The 24,920-nt window shown below is 44.9% G+C and overlaps 1 protein-coding gene across 1 annotated transcript in view; it reads right to left on the reverse strand.

Moving 5' to 3' along the window:
• Positions 1–547: 547 nt before the first annotated feature.
• LOC144056537 (uncharacterized) overlaps positions 548–24,920 on the reverse strand; it is a 109,667-nt gene continuing 85,294 nt past the window's right edge. The window contains exons 5-6 of the mRNA XM_077573451.1: positions 20,208–20,346; positions 548–727 (exon numbers count right to left, since the gene is read on the reverse strand). Of these exons, the coding sequence (XP_077429577.1) occupies positions 548–727; positions 20,208–20,346 (319 nt within the window). The remainder of the gene's footprint in view (positions 728–20,207; positions 20,347–24,920) is intronic.

The raw sequence follows: 24,920 nt of genomic DNA on the forward strand, positions 1-24,920 counted from the left end.
CATGAAATTTGGTAGGCGTTCTCAAGAAATCACGACTGAAAAGAAACAGCAAGTCAGCCATTTTGATTCCAAGTGAAAATTTTGAGCTAAATAAGCTTAGTTTTCCAAACCTAAATTAGCCAGTTGTCACTTAGCATCATGAAATTTAATAACCATTTGTATCTTGAATAGACCCACAAAAAAAACAAAGTTTCACAAAATCATATGTGAAAAGACACAGGAAGTCAGCCATATGTGTTTAAAGTGGACGATTTGAGTCTGACATTTTTAGAACCCCCAAAAAAAAGACACAGAAAGAAAGAAAGAAAGAAATTGTATTTGAAAATCATTTTTGAAATGATTAAACCCGAACCCCATTTAGTTTTGCTCATGCAAAACCGCCCGGCAACAGTCATCGATCCAAATCCAAAGTACAAGAAACAACAGGATGTTCATTTTGTGCCTGGCGAGGTTGGACCGGCTCCTGATTGGCCGTCATCCAGCAGCTGTCTCGCTTCACGTCTTGCGCTTCTCGTCCGATTGGCCTCGGGCACACGGGAGCGTTCAATTACGGCGACGGGCCGAGCGCGACGGGCCGAGCGCGACGGGCCGAGCGCGACGGGCCGAGCGCGACGGGCCGAGCGCGACGGGCCGAGCGCGACGGGTCTCGCGCTCGCCTTTGAACGTTGGCCGCTTCTCGCATGGATCGCCCTCGCCGCCTTTCGGCTTCCCGGGCGTTCTTTTCCCTCTTCCGACGGAAGGCCGATGATGTTCAGGTGCCAAACGCTCCTCAGTCCATTGATCAGCCGAGCGTGATGGAGAGACTCGCTGGGCTGCGATTGACTGACGGACGCTCAACAGACTCGAGTGTTCACTCGGGGAACACCAAGGAAAGCTCAAGCTTGGGAAAAAGTATTACTGTCCGCTTTTGAAAATGAAGCCCCCCAAAGTCAGTTTTACGCAGCAACATAAAACTTGGCAGAAGATGATTAAGCTTACTTCTTTTTTCTTTTTCTTGTCCGTCTTGGCATCCTTATTTAAAAGCCAAACCCTGGACTGAAACCCGAATCCTTTTTTAAATTCCTTAAACCTGTTTTATTGATACTCTTCACCATATTTCGAGCACTAACCCAGCTTTGAAAGCATTCTTTTAGACTTAATCCTGTCTCATTTAAAACCCGAGGCGCTCATTGAAACCCAACTCTGGCTTGAAACGCCAACACAAACCGGAAATCCTCATTTCAAACCCTGACTTTCAACGACATTTTGTGTTGAAAGTGTCACCCTGTCGTGAAAACGTAAATCTGAGTCTGACCATCCCTTCCAGTCTCCTCTTGATGCCCAAACCGAGATGAAAATACATAAAAGTGTTGATGGGCTGAAAGAAGACGGGAAAAAAAGAGAGATACATTTCATTTTTAATTCCAAGCGCCTCCACCGGGAAATAACGGCTGCGGACGAGAAAAGAAGCTCTCAATATTGTTTGCTTGGCTGAGTCATTATTGTGGATATTACTGCAGCCCCGGAGTGGGGGTGCGCCGTTGAGGGCTGCGGAGCTGCGGAGCTGCTGAGGGCGCCTTTGGTCGGACCTCGCTACTGGAAACACACAAACGCCCTCGAGGCAAAAATAGACACTCGGAGGCACGCAACAACTTTGCACAACTTTACACCACAAAAAAGTTGACTTCACTTCAACTATATCATACATCATCTATATTGTCCTGTCTATTGATGATTACTATTCTTGTTTTTGTGCTAGTTGTAATGCAGATGTCTGTTGTAGTACTTGCACCGACCTGTGAGAGGCAGTGCGGTGCATCCAGACTGCTGAGAAAAAAAGCCAAGAAGAAGCAAGTGCTCATTGTGAGCTCACCTGGAAGTACATTGCAGCGCACATCTTTGTACTTTTTGTGTTTTTATGAACGATTTAGACAATTGAACATTTAAAACTGGAACCCTTGTTTGAAACCCGACCCCAGGCTTGAAACGGTACGCCTTGTCGGAAAAAGAATCAAACGACACGCGGGGGTAAAAACCGCTGGGCAATCCCGACAGGAAACGGCAGCGGCGGTCCGAGGAATCCCCTCCCCATCAAGCCGGACGCGAGGAGTCTCCCCGGACGTCGCCAATAAAGCGGCGGGGACGTCGTGGCGGCGCACGAGCGGCTCGGCGTGTGATTGATGATGTCTGGGTTCAATCAGAGAGGCCATTCGTCAGCGCTGCGCTTTGGCGCCTTTCGGCTTCTGCTGACGGGAGATTAGGGATTTTCCCCCTAATGTTCGGGGGATGTTTTTCTCGATTAGCGTATGTTAATCCGGTTCTGCCGATACTTTATTTCCCCAAATTTGACGACGTGTTTGCGGATGAATAAATTCCCAGGAGGACTTGCGTCCGCCTGGATGATTTAAGCTGCGAGTGCAGCTCGCAAACGCTGACTCAGCATTTTAGGTTTTGATTTTCAACTAGCGTCGTACCGTTATTTACTTTTTCTCGGTGCGGTTGTTTTTTGGCACGAGGAGCCAACGTGAAGTTGAATTTGTTAACCAAAACGCTCACATGATCGCAATCAGTATTCCGCCCGCGCTCTCCTCCGACAGCGACGCGGTTCCGACCCAGGCGAGATCAGAGCGCGCCAAGCCAGCGCTGCGGGGCTTTCGGGGCCACCAGAGGATGCAGTAAAAGGCCCGGCCCGGTCTGGCTCTTTTTATTTAACGCCGCCGCTTCGACCCTGACACTTCATTTAATCATATTTATATTCACAGCGGAGCAACGTCTCAGGGTTAAGCTGCGCAAAAGCGGCGCACTCAGTGCTTCTCATCTGGCTGCCGCGCACACACAACAAAGCTGACCTTCCTCGCTGAATTTGCAACGAGGAGGAGAAGACGGAAAAGTTGCCGCTATTGACTGAACACTCCGGGCCGCTCGTGTATTCGTTTAGCCTCGCTAACAAGCCGCGCCTCGGCAAAGCGGCCTGCAATGTGCTCAATATGCTTCTACATTTGCTTTTACATTCGACTGTGAGCCATTAGCACGCGCACGCGCACGCGCACGCGCACGCACACGCGCACGCACACGCGCGCGCACGCGCACGCCAGGGTAAACAAGGCCTTGCGCAGAAAGGCAAACACAGCAATATCGAGCGGCGCATTTGCATTAGCCGCCATCTCCTCGCACTAACCGGTCCCCGCAGCCTCCTCTAATTGAGGGCCGCTGTAAATTTACAGACACACACACATCCCCCCCCCCCCCTTCTATATTAAGCAAATTAAACTGTAAATTCCGCCGCTGCTTTTTGGGTGGCAAAGCGCGACTGAGTGCGAAACGAACGTCAGCGCCATCTCGCGTTTTTCAGCTGTAAATCCCAAACGGCTTCGTGGACGTCACGTTTACAATCCGCCTTCTTTTTTTGAGTCGTCTTCACATCACTTCACTGCAAGCTTTGAGATTCGACCCGGTCGGTTACCATTTTTTGTTTTGACGCTGTTTGTCAGTATGGACGCCAGCGTGGCGTAAACATTTTTGAAAGGCAAGTACGTACGAATGTACATTTGAACATATTAATATGCCGGAATGCAAGCAGGCTGCTGAACTATTTTTCTTAAGTTCCAGACTAGTGCCAGACCGATATGTTTTTTTCAAGGCCGAGAACGATTATCAGTAGTGAAGAAGACGGATATTTCAAGACGATATTCAATTGGAGTAAAAGAGAAAATAGCATCAAAATTTAAAAAACAACGCTTTCTTTTAGAATAATTTTAAACATATAAAGGATTGCAAGCTTAAAAAATACAAAGTGTTGGGACTGTCCCAGTGTCAGCATCATTTTTGTATCGTGGGAAGTTAAACAAATCCATAAATGAAAAGTTCCCAGTATCTCACTGAGCAACAAATGCATGCGAATGTAGCTAATTTGAAGTTTTCGTTTGTAAAATGTTTCAAAAGATCTTCACAGACAGTCAAAAATGGTCTGAATATGCTCAAAATGTCTTTTTCGGGTAAAAGTAAAAACTGTCGGTGAACGTCTTACGAATCTTGAGGGAAAGCCTAAATTCGCTACGCGTTCACCAGCATTCACCGCTCGGTGAGATATCGGCTTTATCGGCCTTCAGATTTGTAAAAAGGTCGATGGCGATATTTGTCAAAATGCCAAATATGGGCAGCGATAATCGTCTGGTCTATCCATGATTTCTACAAACATCTCCACGACCTCACGCAAAAACCGACGACCTTTCGGTTGACGGGAGAGAATTTTACAAGCGCAAAGAATGCTTTTCCAACCGCCGTGTTGTGTTGACAGGAAGGCATTCAATTAAGAGCAAACAATATGATGCTAATAAGGAACGATCAGTCATCACTGATGAGAACTGAGCGGGTTTTACGGCCGTGGCGCCGCTCCCACCACTTCCTTTCATTTGTGCGCCGCACCCACAAAAGCAGCCGCGCACATAAATCAAGCCAGCACTTCATTTAAAAACTAATAGAAGCGCAGAACCACACCCGGCCCGCCTGATCGCCCGCCCGCCCGTCCCCGGCGCTGCTTCTAATCGAGCCGTTTTAATCTGCAGCCAAAGTCAGCGCACTTTCTTCTTTGTGAACTTTCGCCGCCGCCGCATCGGCGACGATGAGGCGGCACTTTGAAGCACCTGCGACGCTTTGCTAGGCCGCGAGCGACGTTTTAACGAATTGTCAACATGGCGAGAAACTCTACAAAAGCGCATTTGCTGACTGTCAAAAGCACATTTCTCCATTTTGGATGAATATCGACGGACAATACATTTTCAAAATACATTAATTAAGAAACCACGTACTTAATGGATGAGGATTGTTATATCAGTCAACGATGCTTGAAATGAAATGGATTTTTTAATAACATGAAATTATGCCTAATTAAAATAGATTAAAATGAAATCACAACTAGGTGCCGAAATAAAATAAAGTAGAATCACACATAATTAAAATAAACAAAAGAAATGACAATTCAAATATCAATCAATCAATCATTCAAATAAAGCAAAAATAAAACTAAAGATAAGATTACATTTAAAAAAAAAGTTAATATATCAATTAAAGTAAATAAAATAAATGTATCAAAAATCAAATAAAAGGAAATTAAAAACATATATTAAATTAAATCCAGTTAAAAATTACAAATGATATTAAATCTATTTTTTAAAATAATTAAATCAAATCTAATTAAAAAAAAAATAAAAAAATTAAAGCAAGTCAGAAGAAAGCTGAACATTAGGTTAGCTCTTATAGTGAGTCCCATTTTGAGGATTGCCCCCCCCCCCCCCCACCCCATCACCTTAGCAAGAGTGCAATTGCGTTTGCCGGCCACCTGAGCTAAAAGGTGCCACAAAAGGAGTCAAATGTTTTCTTGTTCCTTCTTCTTTTAAGCCGGAGCAATTTCTACCTCATTTCCCTCATTTGTATTTATGTTTCTTGGTTGCTAACAAACACCACACACACACACAATCACACAAATCAATCAAAATCTCGGCGCATCCATTTTGTGCCGGCACGACGTGGCTCGCATGATTGACACATTTAACAAGCGGAGAAAAACAATTGTGTGTTTGTGTGCCTTTAACGCGGCACAACAAACGTTTCCTCTAATCAGCGTTTCATCACTTCCTCCACTTTTCAACTGCGCCGTACGCTTTTTGCCGGCAAGCTTTTGACAATCAGACACTTTCAACGTTGTTTTTTTCTTGCTGTCGCACCGACGGCCAGATGTTCTTTGTCCCAAACATTTGGAATGGATCAATGCTTTCTTTCATGTTTCATTTTTCAGCATGTTGTGGGTGACGCTAACATTTATTTGACTTGGAAGCAACTTGATCATCGCCGGAAATGACAACAAACAACAACAGATATGAAAAGTTGCAGGCATCGGCGGCTAATCAAAGTTGCTAGCATTCACAGTGGCGGAGCGACGTGGGGGCCAGGGGTGGCCGTGGCCAACCCTGGCCACTCTCTGGCCAGCCCACGTTTTCGGCAGGGATGGACAGCTGATATTTGTTTTTTTTTTCTCCTTTGTAAGATAATAAGGTTTGGATTTAATTTACATTCGCTACCACCTTCCTCAGAAGCTGACAGCAGTGACAATGATTGTAACTTTTTAAAAATGAGATATTTTCTTTTTCACAAAGCCCCCAAAATGATTCACCATAAATAGATAATAGGTCAAGAAAAACATTCTCTCTATATTTTTCCATTAAAAACAGGGGGGTCCCTGGTTTAGAGAGACCCTGGCAAACTTGTCTTTTTCGGTGTCTACATTTCAAAAGTTATTTTCTTCTGTATGCAAATGAGCTGTGATGTCACACTGACAGCAAATCAAAAGCACTTTCCTTGTCGACGTCAGAACACGACTGCGACTCATCGCTACGGATTGGCCGAGAGTCAACTGCCGGCCGGGACTCCAACCCAGAACCTCAAGCCGCGAGGCAGGCATGCTAAACAATAGCGCAGCATGTATGCAGTCCCTCCATGTACTAAAAAGATTTCTCCTTGGTGTGTGTGTGTGTGTCAGATACAATGTGTGTGCGCATGTCACATTCAGTTGCTATTTGCTGAACTGGTTGAAAACAAGCTGCGAGAGATTAGTAGACTGGATTCTCACACACACACACACACACACACACACACACAGACAGAGAGCGGAGAATAAAAGCCGCCCTTCATGTGGTGTCAGTGCGGCTTAGGAAGCTTGATCATGATTCAGACATCAGTCAAGAGGCAACAGCGCACGATTAAGGTGGCTTGATTTGGAGCGCAGGACAACAAGACGGCACTTCCTCTAAACACGCACAAGCGCGCACACATTATCTCCATGCCAAACACAGACGCATGCATGTGTACACACACCCGACTCATATTATATTTGTCATTCTATGCATGTCATGGTTCCATGACAAAAAAAACAAAATGGAGGCATTTCCAGCATGTTGGCCAACACACTCGTCATCCAAGTCGAGGAACGAAGCAACGTTTTGCTCAGCTTTGTTGACTCAAGAATTGCTTTGCTTTTGTGTACTCTCATGCGCTGGTTAGCATTTGCTAGCTAACAGCCAATCGGAGTGAGCAATTGTCAACGACGGCATTTTGCATACTGTGATTGATGGAATTAAGATTCAATCATTTCATGCCGACTGTGGAAGGCCTTAAAATTCTATTCTAAATGTTGCTTTGTACTTTTTGAAAAAATCAGTTCAGTTTCATATTTATGCTGACTAAAACAAAAATGTGCATGCTGATGTGGTTTAATCTAAACAATTTAGCCAGCAGACCAGCACAATTATGTGCTGATCAGCTGTAGTAAGACTGTAGTAAGAAGATTGCTGATTATACGATTGGACGGCGGCTACGTGGAAACTTGATTGTCAAGTCACAATCGTGCACTGACAAAATGCAAACACAAAGCTAGCATGGAAGCAATGAAAATAATTCATGCTGGCTGAACTCTTGACCTTGTGCCAATTAGCATACATACGTTTTTTTTACGTTTTCAAAGCTTGTAACTTGTAAGCTTGTATTCCGTATTGGTGTTCAATTTACATACAACCATATTCTCAACTTTTTTTTTAAGGAATATGGCAAAAAAAAAAAAAAGACGGATTGAGAAAAACTGAGATCAGTTTTGGATTCCGCAATCAAAAATAAGTTAAAAACAGCTGCCAGATCAAACTCAACACAATGAAGTGTTAATTTAGTTTTGCTATTGATAGCTAGTTGTGCTGGACGAGAACTTGAGACGAATTTAAGATGGAATCCCGGAAAAGCAGATATAATGAAAAGAGCAGAGGCCCTGGAATTGAACCTTGTGGAATACCATACGTGAACGTTATACATGCGAATTGATGTTGCACAATTGGACGACTATCTTTTCCCCCCCCTTTTTTTGCTAACTAGCATGAAGTGATTACATTAATAAAAAAAATCAAACGACGTACCATCACAACAGTCAATGGCACCAAATCCCCTGCACACACACTCTCTCCACGTGTCTATTTCACACGCTCACTCTCACACACTTTCGATCTCACACAAACTGTTGGAAAGCGCTGCTAATGCAGTCAAGGTGTCGCTGCGACAGTGTTGCCAGCCTGCCGCTGTGGGACGTCCGCCTCCACACTCTCGCGTGCCGCTACACAGCCGCGCGATAGATTCCCCCGACCTCCCGCCGCAAGATCCTGCCGCCCGCCCGCTCGCACGGGGGTCCCGGCGGGCTTCATTAAAGCCGCGCTTAGCGCTTAAATGGCGTCCGTGGAGACTCCGTCCCGTCCCGTGATGACCGACGGTTTGACTCGTGAGTAATGAAGAAGAACGAGAACGGGAGGAGGAATTTCACTCCTCCAGTGGGAAATCCCGCGACGTGCCATCACATTATAAAGCCGTGGTGAAGCAGCATGCGGCTCAGGCTGCTCTCATACGTACAAGTGGTGCCTTTCATGCAAATTTGAAAATTCTGCCCCTGAAGCCAGTTTCATTGAACGACATGACATTTGGTAGGTTTGTCTATCATGATTAGACCCACAAGAAAAGTCTCAAAGAAAAAGTCTTATGTTTAAGTCTGAAGTGGCCATTTTACAATCATTTTAGCCAATAATGCAAATTTTGAAAATGGAGGAAGTTTCATTGAGCCACATGCAATTTGCTAGGACCGTCTGTTATGATTCGACCCACAAAAAAAGCCTCCAGAACCAGCAAGACACAGTAAGTCTGCTGCATTGTTTTTAAGCGGCCATCATTATTAATGCCATTTTTGAAAATTGAGCCGCTGGAGCCAGTTTCATTTAGCAACAATACATTTGGTCATGAGCAGATCCACACACCAAAAAAAAAAGTCTCAAAACACCATTCCCAAAGTCTGCCATTTTGGTTTGAAACAGACATTTTCCATTTTGCTTTGGCAGGAAGGAAGGTGAGGACTCACGGTAGGTACCTTTTGCCATCTAGTGGAGGAATATTTCATTGTTCTTAACGTCGCTCTACGTGGATAGAAGATTCTGGATTAGGAAAAGGATTAAGAAAATGTGGAATATTTGCATCCCAACCAGGAAGTGTGATAATTGGCTCCAAAACACACACACTTTTTACTGTCCTAGTCTGCTTTTACAGGAAGTGTCTTTTGACATGTTGTCAGAGCAAAGAAACGTCCTCCAGGTGTGCGTGAGTGGCGACATGAAAAAGCCTTCCTTCCTGCCGCTTGCTGATGTTACGACCTTTTCCGTATAAAAGGCAAGACGGGACGAGCGGGACGGGATTTCTCGACTTTGTGGGTTAAGTGAGCATTTTTTACAGCGTGTCAAGCGTCACAAAAAAATAACTTTCTCCGCTTGGATTCACGACAAGGCGACTTTGGAAAAAGGGGAAAATGTGTCCTTCTCCACGGTGAGCCGTCTTCAAAGTGCGTGCCGCGATGGCGGGGAGTGCGCGGGGGGCGATAAGTGTTGGGGAGGTGTTAAATTTGAATACAATGACATAAAATAAAGCCGGTTGTCACGCTCAGGCAGACCTTTCCTTTCTGTCCAAAGCTGCTCGACACAGTTACGGATTTACCAAATCCTCCCGAGACGAAACCAACTCTGTCGCTTCATTGTGTGAGAGGACGCCCCCCCCCCCCCATACCCCCCGCCCCCACCTACCTCAACCCCTTTCCTCCTGTTGCACCCCCCGATCCCTCTTCCAGCCTCCCATCATTCCGCTGCTCCTCTCTGGGAAGTCAGGTGGCAGTTTGAGCTTTTAAGCGCTTTGGGATTTGTTTCAATTTGATGTGGAAATGAAAAAAAAGAGGAATGGAAATAAAATAAAGATGGATGGGCCTTTGCCATACGCTTTGTATACAAGCCTCAAATTTGATAGCAAACAGACAACATTTGCAGGAGGGCTTTGTCATTGAAGCATCCCTAGAAATGGACAAAATGAGCCTAAAATGGATGCTTCAAACCAAAATGGCTGACTTCCCGTCTCTTTTTAGGCATTGCTTTTCGAGATATTTTTTGTGTGCTAGATTTGTCAAGCAAATTTCACAATTTCAAATTCATGCCGATTTCCCAAATGCCAATAAAATGGCTGCTTCAAACCAAAATGGCTGACTTCCTATCAGGCATGGCATCTTGAGACTTTTCTGTGGGCCTGCCGACTTGTCTAGCGAATTTCATATTGCTAAATAAAACTGCCGTTTTGGGCTCAATTTTCAAATTTGCATGAAAGGCTAAAATGAACATAAAATGTTTTCTTTAAACTGAAATAGCAGGAGACTTTTTGAGGATGGCTCCTGCATACTTTTCCGTGGGTCGAACTCACGCTAGGCATGACTAGCAAATTTCAGGCACATCAGACACATCTGGGGCGAATAGTAAGCCACGTGTTGGCGTTTACATCTAACAAATGCAGATTGGTAGAAGTTTCACCAGGGTTGGAAAAATCCGGTGAGCCTTAAAAGTACCAAAGGCAATAAAATTGGCCTCAGAATAGCAACTAAGAAAGAAACTGAATAAAGGAAATGATTTCGCTACATGCTCAGGCCCTAAAAGAAAAAAAGAATCCATTATAAGGAGCTGCGTCTCTTGGGTCACCTGGTCCACTGAGCAGCGCGGAATTGCTGCAAAAAGGTAGCGAGATTGGGGGGAAAAAAGAAGAAAAAAAAGTGAGTTAAAAGCTGGGAAATAATTCCTGACATTTTTGGATGAAGTTTTTCCCTTTGATGTGCTTGTAATATAATCTTAATTAGCAATGTCTGCTTTGCACAAGTGATCTGTAACATTTATCACCAAACGGGAGAAATAAAAGCTTAATAAGAGGGGGGGAAACTTTAATGAGGAAGAGAAAGTATTTCAAGCGAGAGGTGAAAAATGGAAAATATTCCCAGAAAGGGAATGATGATAACAATAAAAGGCAAATGGCGTGAAAACATCTGGTAAAAATGGCCACGGAGCTTCTGGGGGGAAACATTTTGCCGGTGTGCTTTAAATACGCGCAAATCAAAAGTGGGCCGGCTAAGAACTGCTCGGGGAGCCGCTCCTTGCGAAAAACATGCCAGCGGGTTGGAGTCCATAAAAAGTCAATGATGGCAGACGCGGCTTGAAAAACACGACCGCTCGGGAAATCTTCTCGAACGGAAACGAAGCGGCGGGAAGGCGGAGGCGCGCAAAAAGACGCAGCAGACATTTGAAGATGAAAAATATCGCCTCAAAACAAACAATCATGTTACATTGGCCACCATCCTCCCCGAGCCACTTCACACCCGAATCCACTAAACAATTCCAATCACTGCCTCAAGGAATACGCACCTTAAATGTTGCCAAAACATGTATAGTTGGAATGTATGTCATGTCTAAGAAACCGAATCCAGGAACCAGTTCAATTTGGCAACATCAACTTCTGTGCATAAGCTTGTCACTTGGAGACGCACAAAAAAGACGGAAGAAGCCATCGGGCTGTCATTTTGCTATGAAGTGGACATTGCAGGCTTAATATACTTCATTTTGCTGAACCTTATTTTTACAGAAAATTTCAGCCCCCAAAGCCATTTGGCAACATGAAATTTGATAGGCACGTCCATCACATGGAGACGCACACAAAGAAAAGCCTCAAGAAGCCATGCCTGAAAAGATACTGAAGGGCTGCCATTTTTGATAAGTGGCCTTTGTAAGCTCAATTGAATCCGTTTTGCTGAAGTCAATTTTCTTTCAAAAGTCATCCCGCAATGCCAGCTCAACTTGCTAACGTGTAATTTGGTAGGCGTGTCTATCACAGGGAGACGCATGAAAAAAAAAAGTCTCAAAAGGTCATGACTGAAAACACACAAGATGGCTGTAATGTTAGTGGCCATTGTAGGCTTGGTTTACTCAATGTTGCCAAACCTTTTTATTGAAAATTCATCCCCCACAGCCAGTTTGCTTTGGCGAGGTGGAATTAGGTGGGCATGTCTATCACATGGAGACGCATCAAAAAGTCTCACAAAGTCACCATTGAAAAGGTGCAGGAGGGCGGCCATTTTGGCTTGAAGTGGCCATCGTATTCTCAGTTTGCTCAATTTTGCCCAAACCGATTTTCTTTGAAAATTCCGCCTTGGCAACTTGGATTTCGGTAGGCATGCCTGTCACAAGGATACAAACACAAAAAAAAAAGTCTCAAGAAGCCTCTCTTCTCCTGAAAAGAAACATGACGCCTGCCATTTGAATTTGAGGGCTTCGCTTTTCTTTCTTTTCTTTGGTCTCCCTTCGGGTCTCCTGGCGGCCCCACGACTCTGGCTGGATTTGGAAGTGTTCGGTTTAGGTGAACGGTATGGGAATTCTTTTTTTTTTTTCTTTCTCACGCACGCACGCACGCACACACACACGCACAAACACACATACAAAAAAAAAAGGGAGAACAATGATGATGACATGTCAAATGATCAATACTGAGATCTCCCAGAAAAAAAAAAATAAAATAAAATAAAATAAAAAAAATGAATTTGAGGGCCTTTTACACTCATTTTGTCCAAAGGTCCATCCAAATTGTACCTGATTGCTTCCAAATGTGGACCATGTTTACGAGACGGATAGCTGATCGTCATTTGCGTTTTGGTCAAAGCGTGAGGATGGCGCGTGACGGTCAACTTGCATTACATTAAGTTGCCCTTTGATCACTGCTCGCATCTTGTTATCGTTTGACAATGCTGAGTAACAACCATTCATAAAAATACCCTGAAACTAAGCCCACTATTGGCGCTGATGGATCGTTAGCAATCAGAAGACTTAATAGAAGTGAAGGTGACACATGAATTCACTTTGGCGCTCGTCGAAGCTCACGTTGGCGTACGCGAGGAAGCCGACGACTCGCGTGAGGAAGCTGCTTGAAACGCGGCCAAAAAAGCGAGAAGAGCCGACAGGACTTGAGAGGCGGCGAGTAATTAAAGGTGCTCCTAGTGGTGAGGGGGGGGGGGGGGGTGCGTTTGATGTAACGCTTCCCGGCAGGACCGCCTTCCACGCGGCCGACAGGAGGGGCGCTAACATGACAGTTGGCGATGAATGCGTTTGTTCCGCCGCTCGGATAAACACGCCGAGCGGCTGACAGCAGATCGGGAAGCTAAAAATACTCAGCGGCTTAATTAGGGCGGTGATGACCCCACCCGCCTTTCAGGGGGGTAAACACGCTTTCATGCCGCCCGCCTTTTGTTGCACACACACACAAAAACACACTGAAGACACGTTCTCAACTGCACTTGACTTTTTCGTGCATCTACCAAAGACGGACATTTCTACCAAAGTTGGTGTTGCCAGGTTCGACTGGATTCCTTTTAGGTGCGATTCAACCAATTGAGCCTAAAATGGACACTTTGAACCAAAATGGTAGCCTTGCTGTGGCTTTTTGTCCTTGGCTTCATGAGACACGCCCACACAATTTCATGACTTTAGGGTTGGGTCCCGCCTTCCGAAAAAAAGAAGAAGAAAAAAAAGAAAACAAACCCTCCAAGATCTGCTACTGTTTTGCATTTTACAGTGAGTCATCAAGTTTCCAAATATTTGGAAATTTATGGTCGTTCACCTGGTCATTAAACTAGGTTCAAATTTAGTAACAATTGGAAGAGAAATAAATTAAAAAAAATGTGGAGAAAAAAAAGAGTTCAATTTTGAAAATAGGAAAGGGTCAAATTGAGCTGCTTCAAACACAGATGGCCGACTTCCTGTTTTGTTTTATTCATTTTTTTTATTCTTGATACTTTTTTGTGGGTCTTACTCGTGTTTTATGTTGTTAAACAAATCTGGTTACAGGGGCTACATTTTTAAAACGAATAAAACGATCGCTGGAAAGGAATCACAATGTCAGCCTTTCTATGTCTTTTTGGCATGACTTCTTCCTGATACTTTTTTGTGGTTCTTATGACAACGTTTTGTTGAAGAACTTGACAAAGTATAAAGCAAAAGCTTGACGCGAAGCTCCTTTTACCACTTTGAATTCTCTTCTGATCTTCAAACTATTTTGTGGATGTATTTACTCACTTTGGTGAATTGGACGGTATCTCACATCCGACACCATTTTGGAGCGGATGAGTAGAATGCCAGAAGCTTCCATGTTTCTTGTGGCTTGGCGCTGCTTCCCTCCCGGGGAATAAAGACGAGGGGGCGGAAGAAGCGGGGGAAAGCGGAGTGACGGTGGGAAGGCGTGTTTACAAAGCGTACCATCTGCAAAATTGTCAAGACGCATCCAGGAAGCTGAGGCGGCGAGCGCCCTAATGGACGCTGATGAATAAAATGTTCATCTTTCATCTACTTCTCCATTTTGCCACTAATATCTGCCCGCTGTCTTCTTCGCTTCTCCCGGCGCCGTCTGGAGTTCGGGAAAGAACATTTGATAATTGAAGATCATTGTCTCCGCGAGGGCCTGCAGGATTCCCAAAGTCTCATCTACACATGCACACACACACGAGATATATATATATATATATATATATATATATATATAGTATGTCTTCCTTCATTCCTCAGACCTTTTTTTTTTTGGTTACATTGGATTTTCATTTGTGACGGAGCAAAAGCAGTCTTTGTGATCTCGCTGCTTTCCTGGCATCAATTTTCTTCTTTTTCCTCTCTGGTGAAATATCAACCCTGCCTCGGCCTCGGACAGCAGCTCCCTTTTCCTCTTGACGGGTCTCGAGGAGGAGGAAGAAAAAGAAGAAGTAGGGGGAAAAAAAAGAATCATCCGTCTGTCCATCCGTGCGTCTTTGCTGCCGGCGTGAGAAGTTGAGAAGATGGTGGCAAGGTAGAGGATGTTCCCGCGGGTCGCTCTGACCTCACACGCACCAGAAAAACAAGTCGTTTTCTTGTACTGCTGAACTTGATCCGTTCATTTGGCTGCATGGTGGCCTAGTGGTTGGCACATATGCATCACAGTCAAGGTTCAGGGTTCGAACTTTATGATTGGAGATTCCATGTTGTGATTTTCCATCCCAAAACATGTTAGCATGTTAAATTCATTGAAGGCTCCCAAGTCTGTTTTTTGGTATCTACGTGTCTTGGCATTGAGCGGCGACCGGTCCGGACTGTACCCTTCAAATGGGTTATCAATCAATACAGGTGCGTAAACAATAGCATGTATAAGATGCGTGGGTCGTGTGCTAACCGCCGCTTAGCATCGATCTGGCTATAAGACGACGGCAATAAAGCAGGCGCTTCAAGTGAGGCGTAATTAGCTGCTCTCCCTCCGACTAATGAAGTGGGCGCCGCCTGTTAGGTGAACGGACGCCGGGTGATCAATAACGACCCAGACAAGCTCATTGCTCAACTAGCCCAGCGAGACGATTCCTGTAATATCGTCCGGGAGGTGTTTTGAACGCCTCCGTCTACCGTCGCGACTGATGTGACGCTCAAAATCCGATTTTGAGTTGCTATCAACTGTAGTGACTGATACGCAACGTTCACGTTGACTCATATGAATCTAAAAAGAAACATCTTTTGCATTCTTGTCCGCTGTAGTGACTGATGCGCAACTAATGTACTTGTATACATATATTACCTGTCATCTCTTGAAAACTTTCCATTGATGCTCCAAGGTTGTTGTTTCGGAAAGATATGGCGCTGGTGTCATTTGTCAGCTATGATATATTTGAAATATTTATTTATTTGACTGGCTTGGCCATTAAAGGCTGAAGTGAAACGGCTGCGTTCTGCAGCCGCGTGCAAAACTGCCGATAAAACAAATCTACCCCCCCCCCCCCCCCACCCCCTCCACAGCCTCTCTTTGCTCGTTCCAAATCAAGTCTGCCGGCGCTCGATAAGGACGACGCCCCCCGCCGCCCCCCGCTCCACTTATCAGACAGGAATTCAACAACGTGATCCCAACGCAGGCATTTTTGATCAGGTTGCTTTCCCGCTAAACACGTTTGCTAAGGCTAATTAGCGGGCGACACTCTGCTGGAACCTGACACGAGACCCAATTTTATTTGATTGACCCCCTGATACTGCATACCCCACAATGTACCCTAACATGAACACACCGTTCAGTTTCCAAGCCAAAAATATAAATTCTCAAGATCCGATTACAAACTACAGGATCAATAACCTGAGACAGACCGAAGGAAACTGAATAAGGAAATGTAAACAAGTTGACAAGACAACAAGGCACACCTTGACATGACACAAGTGTCTGGAGGGAGCTGATTGGTCGACACAAGGAACAGGTCAGATATAACCGGTGGAGGCGGAAAGCTAATGAGTAGAAAACATGCAAGCGAGACCAAACAGAAAGAAAACTGAACCTGATCAAAAGAATCCAAAAGTAATGAAATGATGTACAAGAATGAAGCAAATAAATGCAGAATATTTTTCTGCTGTCCAAATTCAAAACAGCTCAAATGAGAACCAAAGAGAATATGAGAGCTAACGCGTTGTCTCTTCGCTCGCCACTATCGTCTCAGCCGTGGAATTGGCGCTCGCTTATGCCGGCACATTTTGCTAACGGCCCTTTCTTGGCGAGACGCTCCGTTAATTCTCAAGCCAGCACAAGTTTTAAACGAGCCCCCTCGACTTGTGCCGCCGTTGCCGGGCGGATTAAACTCAATATTTTAAGTGTCACAGATGCAGCGGACAGGAAAAGCCACCGGAAAAAGCCCTTCCATTTTTTTTTTTAAACATATGCTGATGTAAGGAATTGATTCAATGTGCATACATTTGCATAAATCTGGGAGGGGCCAAACCGAGTGCAAACTGCAGGGTCATTCAAGGGAAGCAAAGCAAACTTTTTTTTTAAAGTTGATTGCTTCGTTTTGGCTCGTTTTCAGACATGTCATGATTTTGATTGGAATATTTTGACATTGCATTTACGGCAACAAATTTGGGGTTCAAATACTATTTTGAATTAAAAGGGATCTTGCTCCAAATGGAAGAATAATCCCAGAAAGGTTGAAGATGATGAGAAGATGGCCTGAAATATTTAGAGGTGTGTTGACAATTGGAAGTAGGCAACAAGTTTTAGGGTTAGGAATTTTGAATTGAATTGTGAAGTAAGCAAGGAATGTTGATTCCGTTTCAATTTTTATACTAGCTAATGACACATTTGACTGAAACTCAACAGGATCCTTGAAAGTTTGCAGAAGCTCAGCAGAATGTTTAGAGCGTGCGAATAGTTGACACCAACTTCCTAAAGCAACTTGAGATCAGACTGTTGAAAATCAGTCCGACTCTTGCTATAACGTGGAACAAGAATCGCTGGTCGGCGGAAGCCAGTCCGTACCAGAAGCAGCTTATTTTAATAACCCATAGAGTTCTGTTCTGACCAGGAACGTGATGTATCAATTCGATTTTGTCCCCCCGAAACAATCGCGTGTCAAATACATTCCAAAATGATTAAGGTTCTTGCTCCAAATCCAAAATCCCTGAAATGTTGATGACATCAGTCACCTAAAGCGTCACGAGGAAGTCAAAGTAGGAAATGTTCTTGCTCCAACATGGAACATGATGTTCATTCATAAGAAATGTGATCCTGGTTCACCAAAGCGCCTTGAAATGTAGGAAAATTACAAAATGCGAGAACAATTTGAAATCAGGACTTGATGTAAACTGACGCATTCAAATGAATGTTGAACAATGCGACGTTTACAAAACATCTGTCATGATCAATTAGAAGTAGGAACATGTCGTCCCGAGGCACCGGAAGCAGTCCAGATCCTTCGACTTCTTCCCGAAAGTCGAGTGTTTGGAAGCTTTTCATCGGTCCGCTCCATGAGGAGATCCCGTGGGAGACTCCGTGAACTTCGAACCCGTCGGGTAACAGGAGAGGCGAGCAGGTGGGCAGCGAGACGTGGAACGAGCGACACACTAAACCTTCGTTAGCTAATCGGTGGTCTCCTAATGAGTCGTCAGGACAAATGCCCCCACCATGCGGGGCTAGTGGGGGCGGCCGGGCCCTTTTGTGCGGGCCGGGCTAATTACACGGCGGCCGTTTAGCGCGGGACAAGGTGGGAAAAAGGATCCGGTTGATGGAAAGTGGCCGCTCGGGTTACCCGTGTTTCCCCCAAAACACACTGCTGCCTTGTTGTGGCGGTCCGACACGGGCGGGGGGGCGTTTCATCCAGCACATTCCGTCTTCTCTTCCCAGGAAGATTAAAGCAGGACCGACGGAAAATAACACTCACAATCAATCCCGAAGATTTTTTTTGTACTTTAAGTATGACTTGGTAACGGTAGAAATGCGTCCGACGAAGTGCCTACCTTCACTTCACAAATAGGAAAAAAAAAACATATCAATGTATGAACGTGGCTGGAAAGATCAGATGTTACAAGCTACCTAAAGAAACTTCAATCAGATGATAAAAATATTTTTCTTTTTTTAACAATTGGAATCTACCAATTGTTGCTCCAGCATGGAATGATGATGATCATTCCTGAAAGTTTGAAGAAAAATGAACGCTCTCGACCAAGAAGCTTGAGAGGAGGTAAAATTGTGACATGGAACATAATGCCTTGAGAATTTTGACATTAAGTTGAATATTAATGCAGAAAAATGATCAGAAGCTTGGTAACAATATAATAAAATGTAGACATTTGAGAAGGAATATTTAGTCCTTAATTGAGACTGAATGGTGGCAGTCCTTGGACTTAGGATTCCAGCAAATACACTGAAGGCCACTCTCTCAGGATCCAAGACCGACCTTGGGATCCCCTAAGAGGAATTTCCAGAACAAACTTGGTGTCAGAAGTGGGATCCCGTGCCTGAGCTGGAATGGCGACTGTTCATCCTTGTCTTTCCAGCAAAGATGCTAAGCAGACCTGAACCTTGTCCATCGGGATCTCCTCATGAATGGAGTCCTTGGCCAGTGTTTTCATTATTCTCAGTTAACTTATTGCCATTTTTGACCGTTTGGATGGGTGACTGAACTGCGCGCACACACTTCGCTATCAGCTTCCTGCGGTGTGTAGTTCGCCCCTGATGTTCACGGTTGTCCTGCAGGAGGGCGGATGAATAATGAATGTCTGCAAGGAAATGATACGACATTATGGCCGAGTGTGTCCACTCTAATAGCATGTGGCCCATTTTAATGACTGGCCCAGCCCACAAGGTAACAATCGCCCCCGCCCCTCGGGACCCCCTGGGGTGGCTGTAAAGCCGCGGGCCGCCGCCGGCGTGCCAGATGCCTGATTTATGGCGCGCATTTGCCCCCGTGGTTCTGGTTCCGGTTCTGGCAGCACGACGCTAAAGTCTCCCAAGCAAGCTGTCCGTCGGCCAGGAGGTAAACGTGGATTCTCCCAGAATGCTTTGCTGGAGATGCAACAAATCCGACTGTGGTTCATTCATCATTCTGTCACAGCTTGGCTGTTTTTTTTTATTTTACACTCACAGATAATGTACAATATACAAGAGCAGTAGCAAATTGATTCTAGTTAGCTGGTTAGTGCTTCAGTGAGTTAGTTATTTAGCTAGTTTTCTCATTCAGTAGGTCAGATTGTTAACAAGTGAGTAAGCGAGCGCATGAGTGAGTGAGCAAGTAAGAGATAGCAAGTGAGCTATCCAGTCAGTCAGTGTGTTAGGTATCCATTCGGTTACTTTAGTAGTGAGTGATTCAGTTAGTTAGTTCGTTAGTTAGCTAGTTCATTCTTTAATTTACTATTACATTATTCAGTAAGTCAGATCATTAGTATGCTCTTTAGTCAGTCAGGCAGTCAGCGAGTCAGTCAGTCAGTGGGTCAGTGAATAAGTAAGTCAATTGGTCACTCAGTTAGTTAGTAAGATAGCAAGTCAATTAGTTGGTTATTTAGTAAGTATGCTATCCAGTCAGTTAGTTAACTAGTTTGTTAAAGTTGGCGTTAGATAGGGTTCAATAAGTCAGATCGACAGCAGGCTACTAAAACCATTCAGTCCGTTACTTGTCAGTAAGTGATTGAGTCAGTCGGTCAGTTAGGGTTAGTTAGAGTTCAATATGTCAGATTGACAGTAGGCTAATCAAACAGTTAGTCAGCCAGTCAGGAACTGTTCAAGTCAGGCAATCAGTCAATGATGTTGAGTTATTCAGGTTAGTTTACTATTGTATTAGGTAGGTAGTTGTGTTGTTCATAAGTTAGTCAGTCAGTAAGTCAATTAGTTAGAAAGCTATTTAGTTAGTCAGCCGTGTTTATCATTTTGTGGCTGTAGAAGTCAGGCTTCCGCATTAGCAGGATGCTGCCGGGGTCCAAATGAAGGAAGAGGCGGTGGCTAAGCTAATCGCTCGTCCTCGTGCGTAGCGTAGCGTCGGATCTCATTACACGCCGGATGAAGGCAGCCGAGAAGTGACTGACTGAGTGCACCAACTTCTTCTTCTTCCTCTTCTTTCCCTGCGCGGCGGCGGCGGCGGCGGCGGGATTAAGACGCATGGTTTGACTTTGCGCATTCATCAACCTCCACCTTAATGAAGAGATCACAGGCACAGATGCGACGCGCTGAAATATGACGCCATTAGACTCTGACCCGCGGCATTTAGCTTGTTTACCCCTCAAACCCGACGCCCAATATGTGAAGTGTAAGTGATGACCTGCCACGCCGGCTTGGAGAAGGACAATCTTTCATCCCCGGCTCTTCAAACAGCAAGCACATGCGCGGCGCCGCCGCCGCCTCTCTGGTGGCGATGATGCTAATAAAGTGTCAGCGTGTAGCGCTTTGTAATTGCGTTTGTGCCTTGTTGAACAAAGAGCGAGCGGATAGTTGGGGAGCGGCAGAGTGACAATCTGTCCGCCTCGCCGGGAAAATGAGCAGGAAAATAAAACAGCCGCCTCGTAAAAGATTGCGTAATGGCGCCATGCAGACGCTGGCTGTGACCTCATCGTTTCTTTGTTTGTTTAGCATTATTTGGACGTGGTTTAGATTCTAATTCAAATGGGAGCAATTCCCTCAAGTCTGTCAAGGGCCTCCGTCCTGCACTTCAGCTGTCCTTCAACACGGTAGTCTTGAAACACATCGGTCCTGAATCACATCAGCTGCAAGCCACATTAGTCCTCAACGGTCATAAATCAATCACACAAGACCTTGATCATATTTGTCCCAAATGACATCCTCATCAATCACATCAGTCCTGAGTCCCGTCAGTCTGGAACTGTGTCTTCCTAGGACCAGTCTTGAAACACAAAAGTGTCTGGAGTGTCGCAAACCACATTCATCCTCAACCATATCAGTTGCAAATCCCGTCAGTCTTCAATGGTCATGAACCATACCGGTCCATATCAACCACGTCCGTCCTAAACCACATTCAGTCCTGAGCAACAGCAGTCCTGGATCACATCAGTCTGGAACTACATCATCCAATAAGATTGCTCCAAGGTCCTTACTTGTACTAGACCACTTGGCGTGGTGTCGGAAGACTCCTATGGCATGCGGTGATGTGCGAAAAAAAGAAAAAAAGGTTTTTGCCCAGACAATTATGAGCACAATTAAAGTGACAACCGAAAATGAACCTTTATAAACTAAAACTATTGTTTCAATCCAAGAAGACGATTGTCACTAATTAGTATGTTGCATAAATCCCAGCACAACGTGACCCCCGTGTCCTCGGCCCCTCCCGCTGAAAGCTGGACGGGTATGGATGGTGTCCAGCTAACACGCTAGCGCGCTAATCCGCCATTCGTCTGCTGAATGCGCATTAGCATAAATGCTTGGCAGCTGCGGTTAGCATTGTGCTATTGTGTCTTAGCGACTCTTTTGTTTCACTCCACCTGTTGTCCTGGATGTGACACAGAATCTTTGGCCCGTGTGAACGCTGTATTACGTGGCACTGTGGACTCCCAACACCAGAACCCACCGGCCTATGTAGTCAGGGAAGTGGTGTGTGAAGACACAAAGCATTTTAGCATTTTCTTCATTTACTGGATATACTCATTTGTGTCTCAAACCACAGCAGTTCCACACAGCACATCGGTCAGGAATCGCATCGGCTCCATCACCACGTCAGCCTTGAATCATTTTAGATCTGAGCTGAAGTGGTACTGAATGGCATGACTCCAGAACCACCTCAGTTTTTCTGAACTCATTGACTGTTAGCCTTTTCCAAAACAGAGTTCCCCGTGTTGAGAGCAGTTTTACAACATTTTGACTCATTTTTCAAGGCCCACAGTGTGTGGATATATATATATATATGTGTGTGTGTGTGTGTGTGTGTGTGTGGCGGTGTAGTCGTGCGCGTACGTTTGGTCGTTATAGGTGATGGATGCATTTGTGCTCTGAAACGCTGCACTTCATAAACGCTGCCGTGGCTTCCGGGGGGAGATAACAAGGATAGGAAGAGTGAGATGGAGGGTGGTGGTGGTGGGGGGGGGGGGGAGTTGATGTTGGGGTAACGTGAGAGTGCATGTGTGTGCGTGTGGTATGAAGGAGGGGCCGTGTTGGGGAAGGTGGGTGGGGGCGGTGAATGATGGCGAGGCGCTCCGGTTTTAGGGAGGCGGAGGAGTCTGTTTTCACTCTAATCTGTTTACTCTGCAATTTGTGTTTTCACAGCCAGTCCATTCATTCTGCTTAACCTGACACTTCGCTCGCCGACAGGAAGTGTGTGCGTGTGTGTGTGTGTGTGCGTGTGTGTTTGTGCGCGTTCTTGCGTGCGATGGAGTGAAAGAGGGAGAAATCTCATTTAAGCCTCACTTTTATAGACATGCAATGTGTGTGCGGGACTCCATATTCGCCACGTAACACATTTACGAGAGCTCCTTCTATTAAAACTGAGGATGAGCATTCGGCATTGTCAAGTGCTTTAATGTGGATGACTTTTGCCAATTACCAATAATGTAACCTTACACCGGCTGCTGTGTGTATGACTCCATATACGGTGATGAACACATTTACGAGACTTCCTGTCATTAAAAAAGAGAACAAGAGTGAAAGCTTTGTCAAGTGCTTTAATGCGGATGATTTCGGTAATTACACAGAACGCTGGTCTAATACTTTTGTTCAGCACTGTGTGTGTGTGTGTGTGTGTGAGAGAGAGACTCCTTATGCAGTGCTTAACAAATTTAGTAGACCGACTGTCATTAAAAAAAGGAGACGCATCATGACGTGCTCTAATGCGGATGATTTTGGCAATTACACAGGGTGGTGGTCTAATACTTTTGTTGAGCACTCTGTGTGTGCGTGAGCGAGTGTGCTTTTAACACATTTATGAGACCACCTGTCATTAAAGAAATGAGAAGGATCATGACGTGCTCTAATGCGACTGATTTAGTTAATTACACTGTGTGGTGCTCAACTAATACATTTGTTAACTACTGTATATGTTAGTGTGTGTCGCCATACAGTATATAGAGCTTGCACATTTATGAGACCACCTGTCATTAAAAAACAGAAGCATCATGAAGGGATTTAATGCGGATGATTTTGGTAATTATATTAGTGGTTAAGCAAAGCACATGCCGGTGTGTGCGTGTGTGCAAGATTCCACATGCAGCGCTTAACACATTTATTAGACCACCTGCCATCAAAAACAAGAAGCATCATGAATTGCTTTAATTACCATCATTTGAGTAATGCCCAATTTTTAACCTTACACTGTGTTTTGCTCCAATATATTTTATGTGTGTGTGTGTGTGTGTGTGTGTGTGTGTGTGTGTGTGTGTGGTCTTGTTTTCGTCACATGGTGGGGCCAACATGTCGGGATTTCACAGAGTTGTGGGGCTCACCCGTTCATGTTGGGCCATTTTGCTGGGCCCCACAAGTTTAGACCTCTTTTTGAGGGTCAAGACTTGGTTTTAGAGTTTAGGTTTGAATTGGTTTGTGGTTGAGGTTAGGGTAAGGAACAGGGTTAGGCAATCCTTTTTGATGATTGGGGTTAGGGGAAGTGGATAGGAAATGCATTATGTCAATGAGATGGCCCCACAAAGACAGTAAAACAAACCTGTGTGTGCGTGTGTGTGTGTGTGTGTGTGTGTGTGTGTGTGTGTGTGTGTGTGTGTGTGTTCAACACGTTTATGAGGCCACCTGTCTTTAACGCATTCAGTGTTGCAAAGTGCTTTAATGCGGATATTTTAGTCATTAGCGATGCTGTAAGCTTACAAGACTGGGTCGGTCTGGTCTAAAACATTAGTTAAGCACTCGATTGATTGTGTGCTTACGTGTGTGTTTGTCCGACATCTCATTTAGTGAGATGTTGTGTCTTTAATTGTGTGTTTGTGCGTGTCCATTAGCAAGGTACGACTGTAATTATTCAGCGGCAGTAAAGCCATTAGCGGCGGCGGTGAACAGAATGTCCTTGCTGTCACGCGTCCCGCTTGCCATCCTTCCCTTTCTTCGCTGTACGCGGAGTCAGAGCTGGCCCATTTTGTCAAACGAGTATAATCAAACCAAAATAGAAGAGTGGCCTGGGGTTGATTTCCACAACTTTTGAGGACACCGATTTTTATCTCGGCTTATTTAATATCGCAAATAAACCAGTATACGAGTGGTTGAATCAACTAGTCATCTGGTGGATTTGACGACTCCACAACAACGGTTATCGCTTCAGTTGGATCAATTGCCAGTCGCGTGTTTTAGCAACAGCGCAGATGTCTGCTGAAATCAGCCGGTGGTGGCTTCGCGCGGCAAAAGTTGGTGACAACATTTTACGCAAATATGTCCGCAAGCACGTTTACATGCAAGTTGTATTTATTACTGTTGAAAGTTAACCTACAACAACAACTCTAAAATCAGTTGAGTCAAAAAGAACCCAAATTGGAAAGAATACACCATTTGCCCATTTCCTGTTCTTTTGGGCTGCGGTGAGCCGAGGGTACACCGCGGATTGGTCGCCAGCCATCGTTCACACTCATTGGACATAAGTTACTGTGACGCTTGGACCAAGCTTGACAGATGTGCTCAGTGTTGCAAAGGTGCCATGTGACAGTCCTGTGCTTGTTATTTATTTGGCAGTGACGTAAAAGTCATTAAATAATTGATGAAGTGCACTATGACCTCATTATAAATGCATGAGTTCATCTTTATAAACACACCCTGCCTGAATTATAAGT

This window comes from Vanacampus margaritifer, chromosome 8, assembly GCF_051991255.1.
Source record: "Vanacampus margaritifer isolate UIUO_Vmar chromosome 8, RoL_Vmar_1.0, whole genome shotgun sequence".
Lineage (NCBI taxonomy): Eukaryota > Metazoa > Chordata > Actinopteri > Syngnathiformes > Syngnathidae > Vanacampus > Vanacampus margaritifer.